This window comes from Octopus bimaculoides, chromosome 1 (genome assembly GCF_046866305.1).
Source record: "Octopus bimaculoides isolate indiv1 chromosome 1, ASM4686630v1, whole genome shotgun sequence".
In the NCBI taxonomy this organism is placed as follows: Eukaryota; Metazoa; Mollusca; class Cephalopoda; order Octopoda; family Octopodidae; genus Octopus; species Octopus bimaculoides.
In genome coordinates this window covers 155,678,822-155,705,958 of record NC_142928.1, presented here as the reverse complement: position 1 = coordinate 155,705,958, position 27,137 = coordinate 155,678,822, and the positions used below count along the sequence as shown (strand labels likewise).

Below are 27,137 nucleotides of genomic sequence, written 5' to 3'. Positions count from 1 at the left end.
CCATTTGGGTTGCTATGGATTAAGATCTTTGTAGTAACTATTCTAGTACAATGGAACACTAATTGAAACTGATATGTCACCTAGTTTACTGCATTAAATATCACTGAACTTTTGACTTAGTTTCTCACACTACATTTCTTTATTAGTGCATGTGTATTTCCAACTTGTGAGAACTTCTGGAATTATTAACTTCCAGCTTTAGCATGTACTTAACATCATTGTTTTAGTGTTAAGTGACATTGCGTAATGTTTCTCCTTCCTACTTCAGCTCCTCTGCATCTAGTGCAAAGCCACCTTCCTCAATACTGCATCCCCACTCTGTGAAGGAGTTTTGTCTGTCAAGTTACTTAGTGACCTCACGAGTGCTGGTTCTACAAAAAAGACATTCAATGCACTCTGTGATGTGGCTGGCATTAAGAAGGGCAACCAGGTGTAAAAACCTTGCCGAAACAGACACAGGAGACCAACACCTTCAGGCTTGTTGGATTCTGTTGCATTGTCTAAACTGCAGAACATGGACATTAAATAATGATGTTGTCAAGACACAGCAAATGTGGTTTGTGTGATGTCTTACGATGTTGGTATGAGCATTAAAGTGTTAGGATATGCTGATTTTAGATTTTCTGTTTAAAGAAATTGGGCCTATATATATTATTCAGTCAAATTTATGTGTGTTTGTGCATTTGGCAGAATCGTTAGCATGTTGGGCAAAGTGCTTAGCAGCATTTCGTCTCTGTCTTTGTTTTGAGTTCAAATTCCACCAAGGTTGATTTGCCTTTCATCCTTCCAGGGTTGATGAAATAAGTACTAATTACGCACTGGGGTTGCTGTAATCGACTAGCTCCCTCCCCAAAAGTTTCAGGCCTTGTGCTTATAGTAGAAAGGATTATTTACACACAAGATGTTGAATTATAATTTCAGTTAGCTTGATATTGCTTTTCTCTATATCTTTGGGATATTCTAAATTAGTTCTAACTTAATTAACCCTTGTGTGGCCATATTTCTAATGAAATATATTGTTCTCATAGTTCAATAAAATTTGAAAATCCCAAAATTTGGAATGATTTAAGAAATAACTTTTTCATTATTAATCTGGTGTTTGGACAAAAAAGGTTGTTACATAAAATTATTGGAATTTTAATTGAAATATGAATACTTTAGAATGAGGAATTTTTATATTCATGAGAATGACAGTCAATCTCAGGCAGGTTGGTTTATCAAGAGATTTAGGTTAGTATCCTTTGTTCTTCCCATTTTTGCCAAGTATTAGCTCTTGATAGAAACATATCAGTCCATTTAATAAATCCTCCATTAATTATTAGATAGGAGGACATTACCAACTGAATGTCTACTTTGCTCATGTGTTAGAGGTTGGGGTGGAAATAGCTAAAGTAGTCTGTCTGTAGGCTGTTGGCATTTCTGCTTCACTTGTTTTGCAGCATTTAGATTTATTTTTATTAAATGCCAATGCTGTTATCTACAGAAAAGTACTGCTGTCTTTAGCTGTTGACATGGAAGATAAGAACTAGTTTTTGTTCTGTGTTGTATTAGCTGTTAAGGAGATCTTATGTTGGCTAGCAATCAAGCAGTCACAGTTGATACTTGTTGGTTGTTCCATAATTCCGTTTGGTTAAAACTGGAAGCAGAAGAAAGGCCTTTCTATTGTTAAAAGATAATTAGACTAACTTTCTGACCACTTGTAAACATGGCAATGCTTCAAAATTTGTATTCAGAAGGAAGCTTATATGATTATTCTGTTTCATTTATCAATATGTTAATTACCTTCATTAAATAAATATTAGTCATTGTTAAATGATTAATATTTGTCATTATTTTGATTGCAATTTCTTTTGCAAAAGAAAAGATTTTTCATAAGTTTTTAAAATAATGATTTTGCGTATGATATCCCATTGGAATTTGGTGACAGAAATGCAATATAAATGTCCAAGAAGGAATAAAACATTGGTGTTGAATAGGTGTTAGTTGCAAGACTGGAGTGACAGAGATCAGTGACAGTAAAAATATTAAACCAGGAAAATAAACATTATTTTTAATCTATGTTGCTCTAAAAAATCTATTTAACTAGCAAATATTAAAAAATTTTTCCAATTTAAACAATTTCTAGTGAATCATATAATGTAGCTGACATAAGCTGTCTTGCTCTTTACTGTAACCCCAGTCAATTGAAGGGGTTTAGTTTAGTCTTGCAAGCTGGACGGAGACTTCACTGATGTTGGTGCCATGAAAAAGTGCCCAATAAATGCTGTAAAGTGATTGATTGGCAGAAGGTCCTCTAGTTGTGGAAACTATACCAAAGCATACACTAGACCATATGGTTTTGTGTTCAGTTGCACTATACTGCATCTTGGGCAAGTGTTTTCTACTAGAACTCTGGGCTGACCAAAACCGTGCGAGTAGATTTGATAGAAGGGAACTGAAAGAAGTCTCTCTCTGTATGTGTGTGTCATGATCATAATTTAACACTTGTCTTTCATGCTGTGTGTGTGTGACTGCATGTTTCTTTACATATCCTCTGAATATTGCAGAAATGTTTCATATTTGAATTTAGCACCTTGTCACTGACAGGTTTAAATTAATGTTTTTTTCTTGTTCTCCTACACCTTCTCTTCATTTAGTAACCCCTTTCCCAACCTTCAACTGCTCTCTCACCTCGCTTTTGCTTTAGCCCAGTTCTCATTTCATTCCTTTTTCCATCTACCTCTCTCAGTCTCTCTCTCCTGCCACGCCCTGTCCACACATGAAGCTCCTGTGGTCTTATGTTCCTTATCATTTTTTCTAACTTAGAAGACGTAAACATCTATTGTCTGTTTTTAATTTCACTCCTGTCAACTTCTTCCTGGAGAAAAGCTCTGTCTGAAATAGATTTTCCACTCCCCATGGCAAGATCAGTGTTCTCTTTGTTGATTTTACAAAATCACACCAGTATTACCATTGCAGACCACCAATTCCACTTTGGATTCTCCTTCATTTTATTGTGAGGGTGCATGGTTTAGTGGTTAAGGTTGTTGCACTCATGATCGCGAGATTGTGGTTTCAGTTCCTAGACTGGGTAATGCAATGTGTTCTTGAGCAAAACACTTCATCTTGTATTGCTCGGCAATCACTTTGACACCTGACATGTGGTACACTGTGCACCTGTTCATGCAAAGTCAATTTGATGGAGGGAGTGAGCTAATGTGTAGCATGAACATTTGATCAGTATAAACAAATCATTTGTGCAGCTTATTTGGCAAAAGCTGAATGCTCATACTTGGTCTTCAACAGGAGAGTCCATCATGTACATGTCTATATTATCTATCTATATATGAGCAAGATCATTGCCGGTGCCCCTGGACTGGCTCTTGTGCGGGTGGCACATAAAAGACACCATTTCGAGCGTGGCCGTTTTCGTGCGGGTGACACGTAAAAGCACCCACTACACTCTCTGAGTGGTTGGCGTTAGGAAGGGCATCCAGCTGTAGAAACTCTGCCAAATTAGATTGGAGCCTGGTGTTGCCATCCGGTTTCACCAGTCCTCAGTCAAATCGTCCAACCCATGCTAGCATGGAAGGCGGACGTTAAACGATGATGATGATGATGATATGTGTATATATGTACACACACACACACACACGCACACGCACACGCACGCACGAATAATCGACTGTTTTTCATTTCCTGGATGTCCTTCTTGGACTGGCAAATATATTTCCTTCTGTATTTATGTCCTTTTTCTCATTTTTTAAGACATTTTATTAGAAGTCATTCAGAATGCCAAGAACAACTTCTCAAAATATTCTGTAACACAATTTGCATTTAGATTGCAAAGTCTTTTGCCAAGGATTTAATGCAAAAGGAAAACATGCTTCTTCCATTGAACTTCTCAAAATTCTAAAATGAAATAGTTACAAGAGCTGCATCTCTTATTAAAAGTATGCAATGACATATTTTCAAAATAAAAGTAAGAATCATTTAAATAAATGGTTCGCACATCACTTATGGAAATGGATTAGTAGAATTGAAGTGTCAGATAAAATGTGTTATGGTATTTATTATTTATTCATTTTCTTTTTTCACAATCAGAGTTCAAATTTTGCCTTTCATCGTTGATAGAATAAATATTGGCCTAGAATTGAGGCCAGTTAATCATGTATACATTTTACAACCAAATTTATTGCTTCTTTCTTGTAGAGTTATTTTTAGATTGAAATTTAATTTAGCAAATATACAAATTTACTCAGTGTGTGTAGATATATAGGTAGATATAAATCTCTTAGAGCTATCTATATTTATCTCCATCTGTCTCTTTCCTATTCTATCTGCTTCTCTACCTACTACTTACCATTCTATCTATTAAGTCTCTAACCTTGTCATGTACACACACACACAGCTGTGTGGTCAAAGAAGTTGTTTCACAGTCGCATTGGATCTGAGTTTAATCCTGCTGCACAGCAGCTTGAGCAATTGTCTTTTACTGTAACTTCAAATTAAACAGTGCCACATGAGTGGAATTTGGTAGATGGAAACTGGTTTCCACTGGAAGCCAGTTTCCACTGGAAGCCAGTTTCCACTGGAAGCCAGTTTCCATCTACACTTCTCTGTCCATTTCTGTTGGAATTTATTGTTTTTGTTTTAATTAATTCTGAAAATGATGAATTTAGTAAAATAGTTTGATCATTATGAAGCTAAAGGAAGTTTATATCTTAGAATCAGGGAGGGTCTGAGGCAGGTTGATATCAAAAGGGCTAAGAAGTTATTATTTCATGAGTATGATTTATGGAAGCATTTTCTCATTCAGCCATCTTGGCTTCATTTGAACTTTCTTTTAAGGATTTTAAAAAAATTCATTTCACTGCGAAATTAAAAAAGTGTCAATTCCATCTCCCACCCCCTCTCTACCCCATCCATCTCCCACCCCTTCTCTACCCCATCCATCTCCCACCCCCTCTCTACCCCATCCATCTCCTCCTTCCCATCATCTTCCCCCCTTGACCTTGTGGTCAATGGGGCATTTATTGATGACCTTGTAACCAGATTTTGCCATTTCTCTCTGTCTTCTATATCCTGGGCAATGACCAATTTGGTATGAATCCTGGTTTGTTTATCTTCATCATGACAAACCAGTTGACAACAGGACAAACATGGTCAGGTTAGTCTGGCGATGCCCATTCCTTTCCAAGCTGCTGTTAGCCACAACTGTGTGCTTCTGAGATGCACTTGCCTTGAACACTTGGCTGTTGACCTGAGCAAGTTTCTCTGAACTAACTGATGACTCTTTGGGAAACCTTACCTGGAGTCTTTCATTTATTGGTGCAATGTTACCCACCATCCCCTCACTTGGTTTAGCTCAGCAACTGAAGTGGGGGTGCCTAAGAGCCATCAGGGGAGAGATTAGGAGTTGAATGAGGACCAGTGATCCTTGTCCACCTAAACATCCCCAACATGGTGCAGTGGCCAGACACCAGAGGTACTATATCTATTCAGAGCCCCATACATGCCATGTTAAAAGTTAAATAATGGAATTTTTGAAGGAATATCTTGGCAGCTAACAATGGATACAGGTAGTTTATTTCATGCATTGACAATTTTGAGTATGGCTGGGGTATAAACCCTTTGATCATAGGCATCCCAATCTGTAACCATCTTGTCTCTTTTGGGTAGTTAAGGTTACAGTATCTAATGTGTCCTTAACTGTTTTTTAAAGACTTTAGGGTGTGATTTGAGGAAGATTTGACTGTTGTTTGTAAGCAGATTGATTGACCACTTACAGGCTTCCTTGTTGGCTTGTAATTTGCTTTGTTATAATAGTTTGCTTCTATCTTTGAAGATCTTGATATGAGCAAGTTCATTTGTTTGATTTTCATTGTTATGATGTAAAAAATGAGTTGCAAAGTGTTAGTGATTTAAATAAAAATTTATTTTAGTACTATTATTTTTTTTCCTCAACATTATACCAATTTTCTTATATCACTCTTATTTTATCTTGACAACTGGTGCATTTTATTTTTCAAAGTAATGCTTCTGAAGTAATTATTTTTAAATTTATGAAATGCACTGTTGTTAGTAAAAAGTTAACCAATAAGATTGACTGGAGATAGTATTATTAGAAGAACCTGGATGAGAGCTAGTGTGGAAAATTCTATTAAAACAGTAACTTATGAAATCCTAGGATGAAGCAGAGCATTATTCTTGATAGTTTTGCATATCTGATAGCTTATCAGTACAAGAATCTGTATGTATTAATACCTTATTCTTTTGACAGGATGGAGTGGTGGTGGTAGAGGAGGAGGGGGAGTGTTAATTTGGTTCTCAGTAATTTACAAATAGTTAATATTTTCTTTCAGCTGAATTATTGTTAGATGCAATCATAGCTGTGTGGATAAGAAGCTTACTTTTTCATTATAGTATTGGGTTCAACCCGACTGCATGGCACTTTGGACAGGTGTCTTTTATAGCCTTGGGAGTGAAATTTGATAATTGAAAATCATATGAATGCCTGGGGTGTGTGTGGTGTGTGTGTGTGTGTGTGTGTGTGTGTGTGTGTGTGTGTGTGTGTGTGTGTGTGTGTGTGTGTGTGTGCTTGTGCAGCACTGATGTTTATATCCCACATGTACAATATATCCTGCACCTCACTGGTTTGATGTGTAAAGACCAGTGGATTAAAGGACTTGCTCTGGAAAACAAATATGAGTTGGCACCAGGAAAAGTTTCTAGCTCTAGAATATTGCCTCCAAAAGTCTTGTCCAATATATGCCTGCATGGAAAAATAAATGAACTACTATTCATGTTTGGAGTCATTTTCAAGACTTTGAAGAATATTTAGCAAACGGGACATAGTACACTTTGAGGAAAACACATTGTTTGTTCTGTTTGTCCAAACCTCTATTTACACGAGCTTTTCTTCACTTTATTTAGATAACCCTTCCATAAGCTTGCATGAACAGTATAGTTCCATTTCAAAACTGGTGATTGAAAATGTATCAAACATTTTTCAATGGAGGAAAATACATAATAGTATATATAGGTAAATATATACTATTATATATTAAGATAGGGCACTTATCATCATCGGTATAATCAGATTTTGGTGAAAAAAGAACTCCCCAACCTCTGAACACCATGCTTTTTGCAAGTCTTCAGAAGATGGTGAGTTCAGTATCGATGATATTTGTCTCGAACTTCTGTTAATTGATACTTATAGGTAAGGTGTGGTTTAGAAGAAGTTTTAGATGTAGCTATGGGAAGGAAAGGTTAAGTGTTTAATATAGATGTGGATTCGCAGGTTCTGGTGCCATGTAAAATGCACCCACTCCACTCTGTAAAGTGGTTGGTATTAGGAAGAGCATCCAACCGTAAAAATAAAACCCATGCCAAAATAGACTGTTCCAGTGCTGGTATCACATGAAAAGCACTCAGTCTACTAAATGGTTGGTGTTAGGAAGGCCATCTAGTCATGAAAACCATGCCAAAACAGACCTCGCTGGTGCTTGTGCCATGTAAAAAGCATCCGGTCCACTCTGAAAATTGGTTGGCATTAGGAAGAGCATCTTGCTGTAGAAATAAAAAAAAAAACCATGCCAAAACAGACTGTACTGGTGCCATGTGAAAAGTACCTAATCCACTCTTCTAAATGGTTGGCATTAGAAGGCCATTCAGCTGTGAAAATCATGCCAGAATAGATCTCGCTGGTGCTGGTGTTAAATGTAAAGCACCCAACCCACTCTGTGAAGTGATTGGAATTAGGAAAGGTATCCAGTTGTGAAAACCATGCCAAAACAGACCTTACCAGTGCTGGTGCTATGTAAAAAGCACCCAGTCCACTGTGTAAAGTGGTTGGCATTAAGAAGGGCATCCAGCCATGAAAACCATGTCAAAACAGACAGTGGAGCTTTGTGCAGTGCTCTGGTTTGCCAGTTCCTGTCAGACTGTTCAACCCTTGCCAGCATGGAAAACAGATGTTAAATGATGATGTGAAATGAGATATAGTAGTGATAATGGTTGGAAGAGAGTGAGATGGGATAATTGGTTGGATTTTAACAAAGGTGATACATAAGTTGTTAGTTTAGTAGCTGTTGTAATAATTTTAGGAATACAGTGTGTACAGGTTGGATTGTTAGTAGTTAGTTATAACATGTTTTTGATAATCACACACACCCATGACCTATTTTAGATGTGATCTGAAACGTGTAAATATGTGAACTTCCTCGATCTTAAATACATAAACAATATTCTTAGGTGGGTCAGCAGCTATTTGATGTTGAGGTATTTTATGATCATCAGACAGAAGCCTAGCCTTTTAAATACAATTTTGGCTCTGTTATAATTGTGTGGTTGCCACAAAATGGTGTAAGATATTGTGAGGTATAACATTTGCAAAGTTTGTGAAGGTTTTAATTGTTTTGTTGATGTGTATGGAAGGTGTAGTGTTTCAGATATTTTCTTGATTGCATTTTGACAATTGTTACTGGGGAATGAAAGAAGAGTAGCTTCATTTCTATAGGAGTTCTTTTGGTGTGGCTGTGATAAGGTCATGTGTATACAGAAAGAAGTGTGTTGGATACAAAGCTGAATCTTGAGGTACAATAGAGATGATAGGATACGAGACACAGAAAGAACCCCACTAATATATGCTGTGTGTCTGATTATAAGCCTCTGAACTAAGAGCTGAGAGGAAGTCGGCTGGCAACTTGGCTTCAAAGGCTGTTTATGCCAGACATGATTGAAGTCTTTACATTCGTTGAAATTTACAATACCATTGTTTTCATTGAATCTTAAGAAAAACTGGCTGTAAGATGTGATACTAGTGGTTACTTAGGAGGGGGAAAAAAATTACAGGTGAGAAAGGAAGTGGCCATTTACTATAGTTTTCATCACTTTTGAGGTAATGGAATTGATGGCATTAGGTTGAGTGAAGTGATGTTAGAGGATCAAAAGTGTGAGATTTAAGGTGAATGAAAAGGGATGAAGCTCAGAAATTAGAAAGTAAAGGTAAACAGAAGTAATACCCCAAGCTAAGTAAAGTGTAAAAGTGGAGTTTAAAGGAGGCAGGTTAAGTAGAGGAAGCCAGAGACAACCACTGTGCCTAGAGAAGGGTATTTGTTTACAAAGACTCTCATTCAATACTCTTAATTTAGAGTGACCGAATTTTTCTAGTAGTAGTAAATCTGATTCTACATATATTTATAGTAACAAAGGATATATATAAATTTATATACATACACCCATTCCGGTACACACATAGTGTATTGGGAAAGAACATGTTTGCATATACATAATTTTGTTAAATGGGTCTGTCCATTCACATGCATGTGTACACACACACACACACACAGCGAAACACAAGTATGAGTAAATGCACCCGTACATACATGTGCATTATATAGATATAAGATATTCTTAATTGAAAGAACAGAAAGGAAGCAGAGACTAAAAAGCGATGAAGGTTGAAGTAGTTAGTAAATATGTTTTATGAGGTTGTTTGTTGTTAAATGACTATTGAGCTTTAAAAAGCCAAGTTAGTATTACATAGTCAGAATCGTATTTATGTAAAACTAAAATGTTAATTGTAGTTTAAATAAGCATGTAAATATTTATGGCATTGAATTTTGTGTATTATTCTTAACTTGGTGTGTAAATTGCTTTTCTAAATAATGCTTTTTATTGAGAATTATAAGGGAAAACTGGAAATGAATTTATAGCGTGCTTTATGAAATTTTGGGCTACATGGTGCTTGGAAACTTCTGCATAAATTAATTTTTCAAAATTGATAGTTAACTGAAGGAGTAAACAAAGTCAGGAATTAAATCTTAAACAGTCTGTCTATTTAATGACTGGGCATCTTGTTGGTTCTTTGTTTATTGTAATTATTATGTTTTTATAATGGATAAAGAAACAGCTAAGAAAATTAGGTGAGGTGGGGGTAACAAAATCTGAAATTTTGTATGGAGTTATATACTAAACTGTTTTACAGTGTTCTTTGTTTTACATAGTGAGTAAGTGTGTGTTTGTCTGTAAATATGAGGACAGAACAAGGTGTAGTATAATGTACAAGATGTTTAGATGTTATCTTGTGTTGCTGTGGGGAAAGAACTTAAGAAATTACCTGTTCTACTTATTTATTTTGTTTAGAAAGCAACAATGACTTCTTTAACGAAATTGTTGACTTGTCTTAATTTTAAAATATGTTTCTGCCCTTCACCTTTCTTTGGTTGCTCCTGACAACTGTTTATATAGATTCTGTTTTTACTGCCACACCCAGTACAATTCCTGTTTTTGCAGTCAGCCAAAGAACTAGCCATATTGGATTTTAGAGCTGTAATTTTGTAACAAATGAAAACCATATCTGCAAAAGCATAAACATTTGAAAATGTGTTAAAATTTTATTGAATTTTCTTTAAGAAAAAAATTGTATTTTGCATTATAAAAATAAGCTATTTTATTTTAGAAACTATTATGATAATGATGGTAATGAAAAATATCAAAAGGATGATGAATTTGCTATATTTGTTGAGTTAATGTTACTGTTCAGAGTTTGGTTACTCTAACTATATTCGTCTTTGGTCGAAACTGACTTTAAGGATATCTTGTGTTTTCTCTCTGAAGAATTGTGTTGCCCAGTATTGTTTAGAGTTATAAATTACAAAGAGAAAAATAGACATTTGTTATTGGCTATGTGTATTTATTTGTTATGGTGTTTTACTTTTACAGTTTTTTTTTGTAAAGAACCAAATCCTTCAGTGGTTTAGTTTCTCTCTGCCACTGAATTCAGACTCAGGCTTTACTTAAGGGCTGTGCAGAATAGCTAGTGTACAACAGACCATATTGATAAATTCATGATGTACAGGCAAAAATTACTAAAGGAAATATGTCTGCCTCAATCACAAAGATAGTCTGTCTCAGCCTCCCACTCTTCTCTTTCTCTCTCTCTTTCTCATAGTCTCTCCTTTTCATTAAGGTTGTTCCAAGAATTAGGTTTGTTTAATTATTACCATTGTTTCATTTCATTAATCCCATCCTTCCCATTGCCAATTCTTATTATTTAGCTTCAGTAACTAAATTGTATTTCACGAAAGAGTGGTGTAAAATATAACTGTCATGTCACATCTGTTGTCACAAGAATATGAATTCTGAGATGCTCTACTAATTTCTTAGTTTTTTTTTGTTTTTGTAGCTTTCATAATTCTAATTTTTTTTTTTTACCTCTTTTCTTAAATTTCATTTACATAATTGCTGGAAAATGTTTTCTTTTTCTTTTTTTTTCTTTAGTATTTATTGCCTCATACTCTGAGGAGTATTTGTAAAACCTGTTACTAATGGTAACTTTTCTGAAATGTTAGCTGCTAGATGTTTGATGTTTAGCTTCAATAATTTTATTCTATTATGTTGCGCAATCATTAGATGGACGCTTTTTGCATCAGTCTCTTTTTTAGTAGTTGCTGTTAAAGTACACATAACACAGCTCATATTTCATTTGTAATACAAGCTCTGTGGTTTCAAAACTGAGCTTAAATTTGTTGCAGTTAGCTCAATCACAGCATAAGAGATTTTACTAAGTATCAAAGATAATAATTTTATCGACATCCCTCACCCCTCAAACCTGTCACTGGTCAAAATCTGTCACTATAGAAATTTTATTAGATGTGTCTGCAGATTTCTTAGGTGTTCTTGATGTAGTGTTTTTGTGTTTTGAAGACACAAGCACATATATATATATATATATATATATATATATATATATATATACATATATATATATAGATTGAATTCAGTGTTTTAAATTATTTACTTTTGCTCAAATTATTATTGTAATCTTTTTGTTAATGCTAAGTTGATGCGCATCTACAGACATGTATTTTCCTCTTTTTTCACTCACTATTTATGGTGGTTGTACATTTTATCAGTGAGCTAAAATCCTGTTCTTATTGTTAATCACTGTCTACTATTTGAGTATGAATATACTTAGTGTAGATAATTGTTGATTTTAAACTAGATTATGGATTACTTGCTTATTAATTTTTTTTTATTTTTTATGTGTTTGAGAATCATTAGCTCACTCTCTTATTTTAGTGACTTTCTCTATATTGAATGTTTGAAGCTACTGTTTTAAGTGACAGTCTGCATATAATGCAAAAAAAGAAGGCAAAATCATTTTTCTTAAAGCTGAAATACACTTCAGTTATGTGCTTAGACTGTATTGACGGGGAAGTTGGTGATGTTGATTGTATATGTTATATGAATCTACCCAGGTGAGCGAACTTTACTGTATTTCTATGTTAGATATATTTGATTTAATGGAAATTAAAGCATACATCTGTTAAATGTATGCTTTTAATCCTTTGTGATTTTGTTCTAAAATGTTGACATCTGTATTGTTCACTTTGAGTATTTATACTAGTAATAGCTTGATTTGGTACAGCGTTTCCACTCTCCTTTTTTATTTGTATATTTTCATTGTTTTACTTGTAAAAAAAAAAAAATCTAATTTATACTATGCTGAAACAAGTTTTAATGTACCATCTCTTATATTGTATAGGTATAATCTCAATTATCTGCTGGCTGTGGCTCAGACTACGGTTCTTAATAGCACAGGTTTTTATCTTTAGACATGTTAATTCTTTATTAGGTATGACCTTTTTGTGGCTAGTCTCTGTATGTTAGGGGTATGAACTTTAAACGAGTACACATACATTTAGGAGTCTGGGAAATGTAAGATATTCTTTATATTGTTTTTGGATATTGCAGTACTTGGAGAAGCAACTAGTTTGTTTCTGTTGTAATTCATTTGGTTGGTGTTCTTTAATGTATGGATAAAACTAATTTTAACTGATACAGAAAATTAAAGAAAATGAACACTAAACAAACTATGATAATCTTGATTATGCTATTGTGTTCTATGTTCGAAATAGTAGCAGTAATAAAAATAGACCCTCCCCCTTTCTGTCATGAATGGCCATGGGATTTCACCTAGAAAGTTCCCCTCCAATGTACAATTCCAGGCAAGGTTGTTTATGGGAGACTAACAGTTGCTGATGCATACCAGCCTCCCCTCTCCATACCACCAATGTTATCCAAGGAAAAGGCAAATGCCAATACAGCTTGGCATCAGTAACATTGCAATTTGTTTCTACATCTGAGGGAACTGGAGCAATAGGAAATAAAGTGTCTTGTCAAGAACACAGTAGCAGTAAATTATATTTATTTATTTCTGAACACAGTAGCAGTAAATTATTTATTTATTTATTTATTTATTTCTGAAAGTTAGAATGTAAGATTTGTTTTTGGCAATAATATGTATACTTTGAAGCCCTTGCAAGTATGGCACAAGCAGTTGTAAAAGTTGCTTCTGAAAGGCACCAATTGTTAAGCCTAAGTTACATATGATCAAAAAGAACTGCAATCAAAGGCTTTCCAGCTATGACCATCCCTTCTTGTTCTTAAGAACAGTATATCTAGGACTTAATTATTCAATGTATTTCTTTTTAAGACAATAGAACCTGATTTGAGGAACATTGGACAGGTTAAACAACCATGTAAGGTCTCCCTCATTAACTTGTTGAGATAACAGTATATTAATCAAGTGGTTTATACAAAAAATTGTAGTACATAATCTTGCTTAAAAGATGATCTTACTGAAAAGATAATCTGCCAAATGTATCAGACAATACTTACTCTAGTCATGTGACCATTGAATCACAAGCACACAAATCAGTGAATGTTTTGTTCACCAATTTCTACATTGGAACAAGCATTTTTCAACTTGGATCAGAAAGTCCAGTTATTTATCATTGAAGAGAACGAATCGAGTCTGCTGATTCACTGGCATCCTGAGTGAGGCCCTGTGTTTTTGACTCTTCAGTCTTTTTAAGATGTTTCTCCGAGACAAAATATTACAGATTTATACTTTTTTGCATTTGTATACTCATTGTATGTATGCACACTGGTGTTATTTTAAAACATTTTTTTGCCTATGGGTTGATTTAAATTCTTTACTACAAGCAAATGTTTGTCAGATGTTCAATGATCATATTACCTATAATAGTGATCTGCATTTCCAATAACGGAGCCACTATGCTTACCTGCTAGAAATAGTTGACAAATTTCCTTCAAATTGTACCCTACCATCTTGAAACAGGGAAGGACTGATTAAATGGTGTAATCCTTGATACAGTAGTCCTGGGGAGAGGGAACCCCTCCCAAATGGGATAAACACAACCAGAACACTTTTTTGATCATAGATCTGTTTGAGTATCTGATTTGGGGCAAAATGACGACCATCACCTGTAATTCCTTCAAGGTGAATTGTTCCTACGTAATATATCTTATATCAAGGTAAACTAAATCATTAATAGTTAAGTGTCTTTGCTATGGATACAGTTGAGCAAGAGTCAGGAAACAGATCATTGTTCTTTTGGTTGGTAGGATGACTTTGTAATGATTCTAACAACTGAATGTGTTATGACTCAAACAGATTGAATATGTCACGACTCAAACAACTTGAATGTGTCGCTGTTCAAACAGCTTGAATGTGTCGCTGTTCAAACAGCTTGAATGTGTCGCTGTTCAAACAGCTTGAATGTGTCGCTGTTCAAACAGCTTGAATGTGTCGCTGTTCAAACAGCTTGAATGTGTCGCGGTTCAAACAGCTTGAATGTGTCGCGGCTCAGGCAGCTTGAATGTGTCGCGGCTCAGGCAGCTTGAATGTGTCGCGGCTCAAACAGCTTGAATGTGTCGCGGCTCAGGCAGCTTGAATGTGTCGCGGCTCAGGCAGCTTGAATGTGTCGCGGCTCAGGCAGCTTGAATGTGTCGCGGCTCAGGCAGCTTGAATGTGTCGCGGCTCAGGCAGCTTGAATGTGTTAGTGGAAGTTTAAGACACAGATACAGGTACACAGGATTTAAGTTGATGTCTGGCTGGGTTTTAAACTATTGTTCTAGTCCATAGGTCTTTGCTCATGAGTTCAGAATTGGCATTGTATGTTTCTCTGCCTGTCAGACTAAAAATTAGATCCCATCTCAGATTTCTTGATAGGGAATTGAAGTTTGCCATGGTACTACTGGCATCTTTGTTGGAGATAGTGTAGATTTTTTTTGTAGATCCATCAAAACCATAGATAAAGTGTTAAAATGTGACTTCATAAAGTAAAAATCTAAAGGGAAAAATTAGCTTGATGAAATTGATGCACACCACCACCACCGTCATCATCATCATCATCATTTGAGGCAGATAAGTTGCTTGAACAACAGGAAGACTTAGTATGGTGTAGTTAAATATAATTTTTGAATGACAGGCTGTTTGAGATGATAGCAGATAAGTTTTTCTTAGTCCTGCTTGATTCATATTAATAAAGATAGAGTGCTTCATTTATTGTGAAGTGTTATAAGTGTGCTTATGTGTTAAACATATAAGATTTTGGTATCAAATTTTCTTTAGATCTAGTAAAGTATTACTCTATATAACTAAGGACATAATTTAATTGATGTTGTGTAAGAAAAAAGAAGAAAAAAAGGTTCATTTGTGTCTAAAATTCTGTTTTGCTCAACTGTTTGTTGGGGAGTGTTGAAGTATTACTCTTGATTCAGCACTAAACCAGTATTTATAGAAATGTAGAATTGATTGGAATGACTCCAGTGTTGCTGGTGCTTATTTTATCAGCAGTCCTGAAGGAAAAAAACACAGGCCTAAATGGAATTTGAACTCAGAAGGTGTAGACTAAGGAGTTTCTCTGAAAATATTATTAAAGTCTTTTAATGATGGAAACAGGTCTGATGTGCTTGAATGCAGTGTGGTAATCATTTTCAAGTTCATATCTTATCTGTTATCTTTTACTTGTTTCAGTCATTAACTTGCAGCCATGCTGGGGCACCACCTTGAATTTTTAGTTGCACTATTCGACCTTAGTACTTAATTTGTTTTTCTGTCAAACCTGGTACTTATTCTATCGGTTTCTTTTGCTGAATTACCAAGTTGTGGGGACGTCGACACACCAACACCAGTTGTCAAACAGTTGTTGGATGCACGCGTGCGCACACGCACGCACACACACACACACACACACACGCGCGCGCGTGGCTTGTTTCAGTTTCCATCAACCAAATCCACTCACAAGGCTTTGGTCGGCTCAAGGCTATATAGTAGAAGACAATTGCCCAAAGTGCCATGCAGTGGGACTCGACCCAGAACCATGTGGTTGGGTAGCAAGCTTCTTACCACATAGCCACACCTCTGCCTGCTAGTTGAATTTGTATTTCATTCCTCCTGGACTAATAAAATACTATATTATGATGGTATCTGTTTAATTAAGTATACTCTTATCTTAAAACTTTAAAACCAATTTCCTCTTCTCTGTAAATTTGAAACATAATGCTTATATGAGGATTTATTGTTTTTTTTTCTCTTAAATTTCTACTATAGGCACAAGGCCTGAAATTTTGGGGTAGGGGACTAGTTGATTACATCAACTCCAGTGTTTGTCTTACTCAGAATGTAAGGATGAAAGAAATGCTGCTAAGGATTTTGCCCGGTGTGCTAATAATTCTGCCAGCTTGCCACCTTAATAATAACTAATAATAATTAATTCTTTTATTAGTCACAAGGGCTTATATAAAGCAACATAAAATGACCTGCCACAATGTAGAAGACAACATGAGACAAAGGGTTTTCAGCATGTAAACAATGTAACAATAAAAAATTAAACAACACTCCCAAAAGGGGAGGCACTTTAAAGGTCCTTGTGGAAAAAGCCATGGGTGCCTAATCAGCAGGGCAAAGAGCCCTTCTTTTATTTCTTCACATGTGTATGCTCAGAATTGGTCCATTCACCTACCTTTCAACAAACTTGTTAGAAGGTAACACTTCTCTCTCCACCCTCAACTTATTTTGTTGTATTTTAACCTCTTAAAGACAGGAGATTAAAATATGATGAAGAGCCAGAACAGAACAGGTTTCTTGATGTAGAGGAGCTACATGGATACTCACATTACAGAAAAGGAGGTGGGAGTATCCGAGATAGTTAGAGAGATCAACTAGTGGGGGTCTGGTAGATAGAGGTTGCAAGAATGTACGGAGAGAGTGATAGATGGTTAGAGGTGAGGAATAAGTGAAGAGGTGAATATAATGAATGATGAATAAGTGTTCTATTATTCATTAAAAGCCATCAGTGGCACTAACACAAACAAGAAAATCTCTCCCACAAAAATCAATCTCCCACAATTTTTTTTCCATATGTGGAGAAATTTATTTTCTCTTTTTTGTTTTGGTCATTAGACTGTGGCCTTTCTGGGGCACTGCCTTGGAAGAATTTTAATCAGATGAATCGACCCCCACCCCCAGTACTTTTTTTTTTTGAAGCCTGGTACTTATTCTATTAGTCTCTTTTATCGAACTGCTAAATTACAGGAAAGTAAACACACCAACACCAGTTGTCAAGTGGTGATGGGATGGGGGACAAATGCACTCACACACACACACACACACACACACACACACATGTGGCAGGCTTCTTTCAGTTTCTCTCTACCAAATCCACTCACAAGGCTTTGGTCAGACTGTGGCTCTTGTAGAGGATACTTGCCCATGGTGCCATGTGGTTGGGAAGCAAGCTTCTTACCACTTTATTTTATTGTTGCTTCTTTTTTCAGTATTGTTTCTGTGTTCAGTTACATCTGACACTTTGATTCAGGTGAAAATACTTTTAAGTTTTTGTAACTGATCTTTGGATCAGCTAATTGAATTATAGGTAAGCTTCATAAGAATTTCCGCTTTATACAAACTGATGGGGTATGCAGTGTGCATATAAAGATATCAAAATATAATGGAAAGACAGGTTGGAGATGGGGAGGATATTTCAGGAAATATTTTCTTACTCAGTCACATTTTTTTAATGGAAAGGGAGTGAATTGATAAGAATTTGAAAAATAGATTAACTTAACATCAGAATTATTGTTATAAAATTGTTCCTTTGTGTATAATTAATATCTTAATGCTATTAGAAATGATTAAAAATATAAAGCTCACTCTTTTGTTGTGTGATTAAATGAAAATGAAATTTTAATAGGAGTTTCGATGGGTTAAATATTTGATGATGTATTTTACCCTCATATTGTTTTCTAATGAGTTGGAATATGTACTTACATACATCTATATATATCTATATATATATATATATATATATATATATGAGAATTTTTGTAACTTTAGTGATTCTGTGTGTGTCTAAGAGTTGTATAGCATTGACTTGGAAAATTAAGTTTCATATTGGTAATTGGAGGTTTTTACATAAATATTACAGGCAGTATTTTCTGAATAGAGAACAAATATTGCTATTATATATATATATATATATATATATATATATATATATATATATATGTATATGTATATATATATATATATATATGTATATATATATATATATGTATATATATATATATATATATGTATATATATATATATATATATGTTTTTACAAGGTATCAGGTTTGAGATTTATGCTTCAAGGTATCTTTTTTTTTTTTTTTTTTTTTTTTTTTTTTACTGTGACAATTATGTAAAATAGCACACAAGATAGCTAAGAATGAGCTAATAAGGAAGCATCTATGTGATTGCCTGACTTGCTAGAAATAACACTCAAATCTTCAAAATACACCATACTGCCTTCAGAATGGAAGGACACATTGGATAATGTATTCTCGATTGTCCAAAATAATGGCATGGTCATGGCTGGAAGCTGATCATTGGTCTGCTTGTTCAGAGCTGATTTGCTGTTAACAAAACCAATTAAATTATCACATTTTAAGTAATTCTAACAATACAACATTATAAAATATTGATGGCAATTCTTTCACCTCCTTTAAGATTGGTTTACATCATGAATATTTAAAGGTAAAAGCTGTATGATTGATTAGTAGCAGAGTGTTTGTAATTTATGCTAATATGGTTAATTTCCTTCGAAGAGTGATTTAGCTTTCCATTTTTTTAGAGTTGGTCAGTAAAATAAGAGAAATATTAGAAATCAATGACCTGGTCATGGAATCCCAAAATTACTGAGTATTTTTGTGTAGCAATTGTTTCAAAGCTTTGAGCTTGAATAAATTCAGTATTGATCCAACCAAGTGTGAGGATTATGTATTGCTCTGTCGTATAAAAAAAAAAAAGGAAGACATTTATTTTATAAGGCATCTATGAAACCAAGTGTTTATTAGGTCAGAGCTTCTCAGTTATGAAAGTGAGCTCTATCCTTATTCTTTGATGCATTTAGATTGCTTGCAAAGAGATCATGAATGGATGCATGTCTCGGAGAAAGAGAATCTGGCTTATTGATAATCCTAGAAATTTACTGTTACTAACTTCTATAGAGGTTAATGTTACAGGTAATGATGTCACTGATAATGAAGCAGAGAGCCAAGCGTTAATAATGGTAAAAGAATTTGAAAATCACTGGGTCTGTCATGACAAATGCATGCATGTGCAAACACTTTCCCAGTTAGCAGTGAAAGGAAAAAAAAATAATAAATTCAAATCTAATTGTGAAGTGTAACATTTTATGATAAGATTTGCTGTTCTGTTTTCTTCAGTCATGTATATTGAGTAGATCCGTACGCCTTTAGCATTTAAACCAGCCGTATCTGGCCAAAAATTCTACTAGTTTTATTTTCAAACTGATCAGATCAGCCTCTCACACCTACCTGACAATGTCATTCTAAAAATAATCACATCATCAAAATCTTGAAGCTATGAGTTAATGCATAATTATTAAAAAAAAAATTTGAATAAATAAGCATTACATTTTGACAGAGTAGTCTGAATGCTAATGGGGGTAGAATTATAAATTTTCTTATTCTTTGAATAAATATCTTGGAATTTATCAGCTTCCCTGAAGTCAGACTAGTCTCTGTATTTCTTTTATTATGTTGGTTGATTAGAACAATTAGCATGGCTTGGATCCAGGATGCCAAATAAAATTGCTGAAATTGTGTGAAGACTTGATTCAAGTGTTCAGCATCTTAATCTGATACCCATAATGTTAAGTGTATGTTGGAAATTTGATTTGGCAATATAGTTTCATGGAGTGTAATCAGTACAAGCAATGAGGGGGTGGAAAAAAGAAAAAAAAAGTGGTGTAACTACTTGTCAGCTGGACAAGTACTTAAATTGTATCTGCTGCTCTGACAAGATTGAAGGCAAGCCACTTAGGGCTGTAATTTGTGTTGATACATTTCTGGAAGTAACTGAGTGTCCCCCCCCCCCCCCCCCCAGTAGATATTAGAGGTATTGATTTATAACCTGGTGTAAAAATAAGGTTAATGTTAATGTTATTCATTCTTTTATTTAATGTCTTTTATAATCAGAATCACGTTTTGCATCTTTGAGATACTGAATGAGTGGGCAAGCTGTCTGTGAATTAAGTATAGAACCTAATTATAATTTCTAGTTTTACTTCGCTAACATGGCTTTTTTTTTTTTTTTTGATAAAAACATGAATGTCATACGATTCTCCTTCATCCTTTTCCTCCTTTTATCTGAGGCCTTATGAGTATGTAAGAAATCAATAATATCAGTTAATGAGCAATGTGGAGATGAATTCCTAATGAACTAAGTATTTGACATGACATATTTCCAGTTATAGCCAATTCCTGTCACTTTAGTTCCCTTGAAAACAACATGAATACTACATAATCTCATTTCCTTCATTTTCTAAACTTTAAGTCTTAAATCTGTCAGAAATTTATATTTTAAAAGGTTAGTTTCCAGGAGGATCCTATAAAAATTTTCGTATGTTAATAGAATATTATGCTATAAATAGCCATACTTATAAGGAGCAGAAGTATGTGAGGTAGGGGTTTAGTGATGTTCATACTTTTATCAAAAACAATAACAGTATCAATGAAGTGAATTGGGTTCTATACTTAATTTAGAGGTAGCTTGTCCATTCATGGCTGTGTGGTTAAGAAGTTTGCTTCGCAACCACTTGGTTTCCATTCCTGTTGTGTGGCATCATAAGTGTGTTCTACTATAACCTGAAGCTGACCAATAACTTGTCAGGGAAATTGGTTCTCAGAAACTGTATGGAAGCATTTCCTCTCTCTCCCTCTCTCTGTATGTATGTGTATATATATATATATATATATATATATATATATATATATATATATATATATATATATATATGTACACACACACACACACACACACACACCACACACATATATATGATGTGTATTTAGGGGGAGTGTACATACATACACACATATACATATATAAAATTTAATAAGGAAAGAGATTGCTCTTTCCAGAGATGTCTTGCATCCAAGCTTCCTCCAGTTCATCGATATATCTTCGAATTTACCGGAATCTGATTCTCTAGTGTTAGTATTATTAATATACTAGTACTATACACATTATGGAGTTCCAGTGCATGCATTTGTATCTTCCTGTTTGTATTTTGACATAGTTTATCTATTTAATGCATAAAATATATCACTGTTCAGGCTATGTCCATGTGGAAAAACCTGTCTTGTCCCTCATATGAAAGACCAGGATAATAAGTACCTTACTTGGAAACCAGTCATGGTTAACATCAGGAAGGGCATCTGGCTTAGGATACTGTCTCAACAAAATCTCCTTTTCATGCCAGCATGGAAAAAGCAGATGCAAAAATGTTGTTGATGTTCACAGTTAACCGGGTTGCTTTACTTTTTACTTATTTTCAAATTGTTCAGTAATTTGTTGCAGTATTATTAGTATTAATACTAAATCAATGAAGCAGTGAACAAAATGCCATTTAGTATTACATCTATTTATATCTTGAGCTTCTAGTTTAGTTTCATTTTCCCAAGGTCAAAATAAGTATCAGTTAGGTAGTGGTGGTGTTGATTTTAGCAATTGACTACATCTGGAAAATATTTTACTTTATAGCAAAGTTAGAAATCCTCATTGTTTTAATATAAGTGATGAAGTGCTCGAAAAAAAAAAAAAAAAAAAAAAAAAAAAAAAAGAAAAAATGACCTAATGTTATGAGTTCATCCTTTTGTTTAGTTCAGATTTCATCTGGGTTGACCATGCTTTTTATATAGTTAGACTTGATGAAATTGAATAAGTTATGTACTTACTATCAATTCAATCCAGAAACAATTGTAAATCTGTATCAATATAAGAAATCATTGTTGTTGTTGTTCTTTTTTTTTTTAATGTAATTTAATGACTTGTTTATGTTTTCTTTCAGGTGGGAGGGTAAGAAAATGAACATACCTCACCGAATCCTGACCCCGGAGGATAGCAGTAAGAGCTTCACTAAAACTTTGGAGAGTGACAGCAGTGGAGACTATAATACACCTCAATCTTCATTTGCAGATGTAAGTTTTTTGATATTTCTGGATAATTTTATTAAAATCCGTTTTGAAAGTGAAGTAGTATATACAGTCTTGGCTCTGTTGATTAAACTTTAAAAAAATATTTTTAGATGTAGGTGCATATAGGCTTCTTTATTAAACTCTATTTCTTTAGATTGTTCTTCCTGATTTTGTTCCATGTCTCTCGAGGTTTCCCCTCTTCTGTGGATTCCTTCCACTTCAAACTCTTGGCAATTTTTTTTATGCAACAGACATACACCATGTGTGTTTCTCATGTCTGTACCAGGCCTATTGCACTCAACTTCTGATTCCTCTTATAATCTAGCTTTTCTCTCTGTTCATTTGTGCTCCAAAGTTCATGCACATTAACATCACACATTCAGGTGAGCATACTCCCCTCATTTCTCTCCAGCCTTTGCACATCATCCTCTGCATCCAATACCCATGTTTTAATACCATGCAGCACCACAACTTGCACATATGCATTATAAGTTTGCCCTTCATTTTATTATTAGCAAAGATAATAGATCCTTATCCCTTTAGCATTCAGATTACTCTATGAAACATAATGCTTATTTATTCATATTCCTTTGTATTTTCATGCATTATCTCGTAGCTTTGAGATTTCAATGATGTGATTGATTAGTTTTAGAATGACATTGTGAGGGAGGTGTGAGAGGCATGATCTGGCCAGTCTGGACATAAAACATATATGACTAAAATACTTCACCTGGTGGTGCTTTTAGACATGGCCTATACTGGCTGAAACCTATCAAAGTTATAAAACAGAATATTTGGACTGGATATTGCTGGTTTAAATGCTAAAAGGTTAAACTTTTTCCACTCCACTCCACTCTTACTCTAGTTGCTCATTTTGGAACATCCACATCCACTACTTAATAAGCACTTCGGTAACTGAAGCTTTCAGCTACTTTTAGGGAATTTTACAAGCATTTGAAAGAGTTTGTTCCATATATATATATATATATATATATATATATATATATTTATATTTACTGGTGACTGCTCTTGCATATCTGCAATGTACAAAATCCATCTCTGTGAGCTTTCTTGTAGTCCCATTATACCTTATTTGTGTTTCACAACTTAAACTGAGTACACTGTAAGGAATTTTTATGTACTCCTTTCTTGCATATAAATATTGTCACTGCTTCCTTGCTGTTACTACATTCTTGTTCTCCCACCACTTTGTCTCAGTCATGTTGTCTTGAATGAATAGAGACAGCATAGTTGAGACAATTCTTTAGTTTTATCAGAGAACATCTCTAGTACTGGTGCTACCTTGAAATACACCCCCATAAATTTTGATTGTGTGCAACCGTATCATTTGTTCAGACTGTGATTCAATTGACAATAGTTGTATATCCAGCTAGTTTGAACTTGACAATAAAGATGGTCTGATTTGCTTATGTAATTGTAGTAATATATAAATTAACTCTCTGTTCCATTGTATTGTATGCATTCCTTTTTGACATAAAAAATCTACTTGATCTGTGTGTGCATGTATGTGTGAGAGAGAAACTTTTTAAGGGTGAATCTTACTTAATTATTTGATTACTGATTGGATTATCTTGCATACCATTTGGGGTTAGATCTAACGAGATTATACTTTATACTATTGTAATAAGATGCTTAATTTGTCAAGCATAGCCTAATATGAAGTGTTGAGGAAAATATGTATGGAATTAAGTATTTGTGTATATATTTAGGATTGATTGAATTATGTACTGGGCTTGTGTACTTGTCTGATTATAAAACTTTATAATGTAGAGTATTTGAGGCTATAATTGATGTTAATGTCTTTATTTCTCTTGATAAAATGGACATACATTATAAGTTGACATTATGTAGAAAGTGGTATACCTGATATGACAATTTGATTATTAGTTTGGAAATGAGGGCAAATGAGATGGAGTCTAGTGATATTATGTAATTTTGCTAGTCCAAATTATTGTAAAATGAAAAAGACCTAAATTCATCCTATATATATATATATATACATATATATATATATATATAGATATATATATATAGTCATTTAACGTCTGCTTTCCATGCTGGCATGGGTTGGACGGTTTGACTGAGAGTTGGCAAACCAGAAGGCTGCACCAGGCCTCCAATCTGATCTGGCAGAGTTTCTACAGCTGGATGCCCTTCCTAATGCCAACCACTCCAAGAGTGTAGTGGGTGCTTTTTACGTGCCACTGGCATGAGGGCCAGTCAGGCGGTACTGGCATAGGCCACGGATATGGTCTTACTTGGCTTATATATAATATATATATATATATATATATATATAAGTATTGAATGTTTACCAGATGTAAATTACTATTGCTTGGTTTTCAACAATGTTAATGAGAATTTTCAGTTGAAATTTGAGAGGATATTGTTAATGACAAACTTTTGCTATCTTTTGTATATGTTTTTTTTCATTTGAACAAAAGGTTCCAGGTTTGTTTAGCAACTCAAAAACTTGGAGCATCAATTTGTTTTTCAACACTCAGCTGAAAGAGTGCTCATTTATTTGTTATTTCATTGGACTATTTTAACCCTTTAGTGGTCATATTAGTCAGTCAAATGTAATGTTTATTTATATACATTGTCTTGAATTAATTCTATGTTATCTTGTAGCTTTGAGATTTTCATGATATGATTGCTTACTCTTAGAATGATATTGTAGGGTAGGTATGACTTTCCAGATCTGGCCAGTTTTGGGCTAGATATAGTATAAATGCTAAAGGGTTCAACTTATATTTCATCAGCTTAAAGACATGATGTTGTTATCCATGGGTTAGCTATAATCAAGTGGACTTATGATTAAACCATTCTAACCATGACCATCTCATTTTTTTGCACAATGTATTCAAGACAACCTTATCAAATATACCCTTTTTTTTCCATTTAAAGATGGTATGGTTTGATTTCTTGAAAATTTTGCTGCTATTTTTATCAGTGATCAAATAGGGGTTCCATCAATGACTTGATGGAGATGTATTTAGTTCTAATGTTGCTTGTGACAAATTTTTCCTTGTCTTTGACTAACATTAAATCCTTAATGCTGAAAAACTCTGATGTCCAAGACTAATTTGCTTCCAATTTTAACTTGGGTCCACTTTGCTTTTCATTCCTCCAGACTTGATAGCGCCAGAAAATACTAAAATTGGTTCAGTTCACTGTATACTTCGCTTTCAAATGTTGACCTTTTGTTTAATCAACTGGAATCAGTACAGAAGTTATTTTATTTCTAATATTGGGTCTGTCAGTTGATGAGTAATTAGAAACGTGAGGGTTGTGTAGACTCTTTAGTCTTGTCAGTCATGGCAATTCTCTCCAATGCTAGTGCCATGATGTAATGTACACAGTACACGCTATGAAGTATGGGGTCAAGAGGACCCTTTAGTGTTTTCAGACACTGCATGATAGCCTCTCTAGTGCTGGTGTCATGATAAAATGCATCCAGTACACTCTGTAGAGTGGTTGGTGTTAGGAAAGGGTATCTAAATGTAGAAGCCAAGCCTTTGAAAATGGAACTTACAAGTGAGATGTGCTTTTTTCACTTTTCTAGAAAGAAAAGCAGAAATGATTCATCCAACCCATGTCAGCATGGGGAGCTAATATGATGATGGTGATAATCAGCATAATTACTTGTATCTGTTGGATATATTAATGTTTTGTAATCTATGTTTAATAGTTTGTAATGTTATTTGATACCATTCTATGCCTGCATCTCCTCCCTCACTCTCAGTTCTTGCTCCCTCAGAGTAATTTCATTGTTTCTTTTGCCAATAATGTATTGTCATTTATGACCTTTTTAATTTGTATTTTCTTCTTTTTTTTTAGGGTGTTAGTCATGGCAGTCAAGAGTCATTGGAGAAACGCTCTAGTCTTACCCGGATGAAAAGTTATGATGCAGTTGTATTTGATGTATTACGTGTCCTACCAGAAGATTTTGCTGTAAGTTGAACCCTTTTTTTTTTTTTAAATTTTGCTTCATTAAGAAGGTGGAAATGTGCTACACGAGTTTTTTTTTCTTTAATACCGTCTTCTGACATGGACTAAAATCCAATATGAGTTGAAATATATATATAGAACTTGCATATAAAAGTCCATTTTAATGGTATCTGAAAGTAAATTATTGAACCTCTTTTTGGTACATTAACCTTGACAACTACACCAAATTCCCAAATCCCCAACATCTACACCACACTACTAAACTCCCTGCAACTATATCACACAATTACTCCACTCTTCCCTCTATATACTTACATAAATACATTATAGGGTGCATTACATTTTGTACCAACAAATTTGCACAAAAACCTAGAAATACTTGGTTTCACAGAGAAAGCAAAAAAGAAACTGACATGGATTCTTCAAATCCAATCTATTAGTGGCACAGTGAAGATTTGTAAGACATTCACCAAATTCTTTATCTGAGATTATGTGTATAGATGCACACACTTGGGCGTATGCATCAACAGTTCAATCAACACACCAACTCAACCACATATTTACAAACGCCAGGAACTCTAACTCAAAAGTCTTGTCACTTTGTTAGTGACTGTCTTGGACTTTCTCATGAAGAACTTAAAACTCAAAGAAAAATCATATATAGTTAAACAAATGACATGGAAACAGAATTACGTAATTAATTTCATTAGCATACAGCTGTTTCTGTTATGCTATGTAGTGCATTCAGATTTGAATGATTGTGTATCACCTTATAGCTTCCTCAGAGCTCTTAAAATGAAATGGAAGCTTATTTGGGAAAG

At 34.4% G+C, this 27,137-nt stretch overlaps 1 protein-coding gene across 23 annotated transcripts in view; it reads left to right on the top strand.

Moving 5' to 3' along the window:
* LOC106870506 (ras-specific guanine nucleotide-releasing factor RalGPS1) overlaps positions 1 to 27,137 on the top strand; it is a 203,746-nt gene that overhangs the window by 121,144 nt on the left and 55,465 nt on the right. For 19 of the 23 annotated variants that reach the window (XM_089360603.1, XM_089360599.1, XM_089360594.1 and 16 more), the window contains 2 exons: positions 22,218 to 22,347; positions 26,206 to 26,319. In XM_089360603.1, coding sequence (XP_089216729.1) covers positions 22,234 to 22,347; positions 26,206 to 26,319 — 228 coding nt within the window. In that variant the 5' untranslated portion in view covers positions 22,218 to 22,233. Of the gene's footprint in view, positions 1 to 12,033; positions 12,246 to 22,217; positions 22,348 to 26,205; positions 26,320 to 27,137 lie in introns of those variants that run through there. The other 4 variants (XM_089360498.1, XM_052971605.2, XM_089360511.1 and 1 more) reach the window with 3 other exon arrangements.